The sequence below is a fragment of the Cariama cristata genome, unplaced genomic scaffold, assembly GCF_000690535.1.
Source record: "Cariama cristata isolate BGI_N322 unplaced genomic scaffold, ASM69053v1 scaffold23277, whole genome shotgun sequence".
NCBI classification, from domain to species: Eukaryota; Metazoa; Chordata; class Aves; order Cariamiformes; family Cariamidae; genus Cariama; species Cariama cristata.
In genome coordinates, this window is record NW_009627533.1 from 1 (window position 1) to 4,396 (window position 4,396).

Genomic DNA, 4,396 nt, shown 5'->3' on the forward strand with positions numbered 1-4,396 from the left:
TTTGTTTCCTTAGAAACACCAAACCCTTACACCCAGGGCTGGTATCCCCGATATCCCCTCGCCCATAGCAGATTGCTTGCAATCTGGCATCACCCCAAAAGCCAGGAGCCACCCCCCCCCAGCCCTATCCAGCAACACCCCAAGGGGATGCTCTCACCTGAGAGACCTGCACAGGGTTGAAGAGGGGAACTGTCCCCACCAGTGGGGGAGATTTGTGGGAGCCAGCCTGCAAGGGGTGAAGGACGAGAAACTTAACAGCCACCCCCCCCCCAATTTCAAAGCCAGAGGGGTCCTGGACCCCCCATCACACACGAATACACCTCCCTCCTCTCCTCACCTGCTCGCCCACTGACGCCTCGCCATCCGTGTCCCCCAAGCCTTTCATCTCAATGGACGCTGGAGTAACAGCGAAGGTGTTTTCACCTTGCATTCCTCCTGGGGCATGCAACCAAAATACAAAATAAAAAAAAAAAAACACCACTTAAGATTAAGAGGAGCAGCTTCTTAAAAGGCTGTCACAGGGAGCGGGGCGAGAGGACCCACGTGGCATTTACCGGGGTTTTGGGCGAGAGGCTGAGCCGAAGGGCTCGTCGCAGCCGCGAGAGGGGCGTCAGGTGGGGATGGCGACGTCTGTTCCTGAAACCACATCCACCCATTGAGAGCAGAAGCTCCTTGCGTGCTGAAAAGACCTTTGCACCAGACACCACACCACACTTTCGGGGAACTGCTCTGCACCCATCCTGCTGGAGAGGTACCCCGAGAGCTGCAGGCAACCGAGCTAAGGAGGGGCTACAGGGTCAGGGCAAGCAACCCTTCTCACAAAGCTAAACCACCCAGAGAGCTCAAAATTAAGCAGGAGGCTAGACACCAAGCCTGGCTACAGTGTAAGGGGCCACCAGGGTTCATAGATCCCCTTCTGTTCCTGATCTCCTGCTAGTTTGGGGACAATATCCCACAATTTCCTGCTCCAGGACTGTAGGTCATTCTCAACCAGGAGGAGACTTCCAGGGGAGGATCTCTCTCCAACATCTGCCTCCAAGCCCACCATCAGCCTGCAGTTGGGGATGTGACACTCTGAGGACTCGGCCAGGACTGGGATAACCATGCATGGCTGCTTCCCCCTCTCTGCTGCATCCCCATCTCTCCTGCACTTCCAATTACGGAGGCTTTCCTTCCCGTCCCTTCAGCTCCTAAATCACGCCCGAGCCGTGCCGCTTCAGCTTCTGCGTTCCACTCCAGCGGAGGGCAAGCGATCCCCACAGATTTTGCCAAGTACTCAGAGGACCTCCCAGATCAGAGAGGCTTTATACATTTACAATTACTATTAACATAGTTGCCGAAGGGGGAGATGTGTCACCTGTCCCCATGGCTGTAACCCTGCGTGTCACCCAGGAACAGGACAGCCTTTCATCCCCTACCTGCGATCCCGGCATGGGGGAGTCTGGGGCCATCTCAGATGCAGCTTTGGGAGATGTTTCTTTGGTGGGTTTGGACCAAAACCAGCCAAACCACCTAAATCCAGAGCTCTGGGAAATGAAGGTTGTCACAGGCAACAGAAATGGTTGAGAAGGGGCGGGGGGATGCCACAGCCACCCAGATGCCCCCGGTGCCAGCCAGGAGCAGGCACCGTTTTGCCCAGGTCAGGGCAGCCACAGCGGGCATCAGGGAGAAGCAAGCTCAGAGCACGAGGCTTCACGTCAGCACTGGCACGCTCACCTTATCCTCACCCGGCTTCACTGCCTCTGCTGCTGCCGGCTCTTCAGCGGCATCTTCGGCTGCGCTCTCCGAGGAAGGCCGGCTGTCGTCTCCCAAGGAGATGGTGGAGCTCTCCGAGATGGTCCGAGCCCTTGCTTTTAACTCCTCCTGGCAGAGATCAGAGCTGCCCCTTAGTGTTCCCAGAGGAGCCACCCCAAGCACAATCAGAGCACCCCAGGACTCCTCCGTGGCAGGTGTAGCGTCCCTGGGGACCTCCACATCCCTTACACAGGAGGTAGGGAAGGATAGCACCCATGGCAGGGTGCAGTAGGCGGCCCATGGTCTCAGAGGTAGGAGGCTGGAGAGGGCTAACCCTAACCTGTCAGGTCCCTGTGGGGACAGCTGGCACCAGGATGAGGGGGGTTCCTGTGAGTTAAGTGCGTGGAAGGTTGAGCCAGCAAGTCCCAAATCCCCTTGGGGTCCCCGATGGGGTAGTCCCCTTGACCCCTCCCCTCCAACTCACCTGCTCTGCCGGGCAGGATGGCTGCACGCCCCCAGGGGACAGCGGGGCACCCTGGGGCTCCCCAGCTTCTCCTGTAGAGCAGAGGGAAGGACACAGTCAGGGGTTGGCCCAAGGAGCTCCTGCTACATCTGTCAGAGGTGTTTTCAGTGCTTCTATCATCCCATCCCAGAGCAAGGCCACATGGCCAAGACGTGCCCCTCAAGAGATGCAAAAGGCCATTCCGGTCCCTGTCCCAGGGAGTAAGATACAAGGCTGCTCCGGTGCATCTCAAAAAACTTGCCTTGCGCTGCTGGACGTGAAGCCCGTTTTGCCACCCGGCAGGGAAGCAGCAGCATGGCCCCCAACCCACAGCTGCCCTCCCTCGCTGCTTTGAGCAAGGTCTTCCAAAAATGACCTTTGCACACACGGCACCGTTGCCCCAGTAGCTCCATGAGCCGGGCAAGGTTGGAGGGAAACAAGGTGCTGGGTGAAGGCAGTGCTGGCAGGGAGTGGCATTTGAAGTGACACACGTACCGTAGGGGGTCACGCTTCCCCCAGGGACATCCCATCCCACCACTACTAACCCGGGACAGGAATTTCTGCAGAGAAGCAAGGCTGGAGCGCTTACCTGCCGGCAGCACCGCCTGCAGAGGGGACTCGTCAAAAACCCCTTCCAGAGGGACTGCCGTTCCTGGGCTGAGTGTGGGGGGCTGCAGCTCTTGCTCAACACCGAGCAGTGGTGATGCTGTGACCTGAGTGGGTACCGGGGGCCAGAGGGGCACGTTCTCATGGGAGCTGGGTCCCTGGGGTGGCACAGGCTGGTACCACTGGTCGTACTGGTAGCCTTCGCTGCGAGGATGCTCACGGGCAGGCTCTCCATCTGAAAAAAAAAAAACAAAACATACCAAAACCCAACACCCACACCTCAGGAGTTTACTCCGGTGTTTATAATTTCATGGGGCTGTTGCACAGAATTCTCCCCTTTTCCATTATGCATCAGCGGGAGCCCGGGGGATGAGGAGGGACCCTGGGGACCACGTGCAGGCAAGGGAGGAGGTTGAGCACGGCGCGGCGGCGGGGACCTTTCAAAGGCTTCAAGGAAGGTGGGCTGTGAAAGACGGAGGGGAAAAACCTCCTGGGAACGTGCCTGAGGTTGCAAACGAATTCAGAAGGGGAATGCCATGGAAGCTAAGAGACCAAGCGCGAGCAGTGTGTACCAGCAGTTCAAAGGAGCCCAGGGCCCCCAGCCTTGTCTTCCACTCCTGCTACACACCTCCAGTAGGAAAGAAAATTCACAAGGAAGCCACACAGCCTTGATTCCTGTTCCACAGGAGCACCCACGGATGAGTTTCTTGCTTTAGGCAGATTTATTCAGGGTTGGGGTTTTTTTTGTTTGTTTGAAAGGCAGGTTGAGCAAGTGGCGTTTGTTTTATTTAATATGCACACACGCTTCTCTGTCTGATGTTAGACACGGTGCAAGCGGCACGCTGCCCTTGGTCCGTGTCCAGCTTGTTCCAGCACTGCAGCCTCCAGTCAGAAACATGCTGGGCACTGGGAAGTTTCTCTCCCATCGCTGTGAGGCAGGACCCAGACCCTGTGAGCCTAAGCCTGGGAACAGATCACGGCACCTCTTGGATGCAGTCCTACAAATCCCTTTGCTTTGCCTGTCGGCATTGCCTCCAGCCCGCTCAGGTTTGGCTTCACACCTGCGAGCTGCTTCTGCACAGCCTGGAGATGCTCAAGATCTCCAGGGAGGAGGATGGATGCTCAACTCCACACTACCCAGGCAGAAAAAGTCAGGGAGGACAGCCCAGGCTGTAAGGATGGAGAGGGAGGTTGCTGTGACCACATGGATCCCAGCTTGGCACCTTGACTTGGGCTTTGTCTTTCCCAGACGGATGAATTCAGCACCAAGCCAGCTTTCTCTGCATGCAGGTCCCTCAGACGATCACTCTGGATGGCCTTCTCGATGAACAAAAGGGTCAAGCATCAGAAAGGCACGCTGTGGAGACCACACAGAGCAGACCTGGCTGCTTGGAGAAGCCATCCCATCATACTCGCAACTTTTTTCCAGGGACGGATATCCAGCCTCAGCCGTGATAGCAGCAGAAGGCAATCAGGATTGATGATCCATTTTACTGCCTGGGAGAGCTCTTTGAAGAGAAATTTGGCAGCAGGAGGGAAAGCGGAGAGGAAAGA

The 4,396-nt window shown here is 57.0% G+C and overlaps 1 protein-coding gene across 1 annotated transcript in view; it reads right to left on the reverse strand.

The window, feature by feature from the left end:
• Positions 1-157: 157 nt before the first annotated feature.
• SEC16B (SEC16 homolog B (S. cerevisiae)) overlaps positions 158-4,396 on the reverse strand; it is a gene marked incomplete at its 3' end in the record, with an annotated part of 19,858 nt that continues 15,619 nt past the window's right edge. Inside the window, 7 exon segments of the mRNA XM_009704483.1 lie at positions 158-226; positions 338-435; positions 555-636; positions 1,419-1,526; positions 1,717-1,863; positions 2,219-2,289; positions 2,826-3,077. Coding sequence (XP_009702785.1) covers positions 158-226; positions 338-435; positions 555-636; positions 1,419-1,526; positions 1,717-1,863; positions 2,219-2,289; positions 2,826-3,077 — 827 coding nt within the window.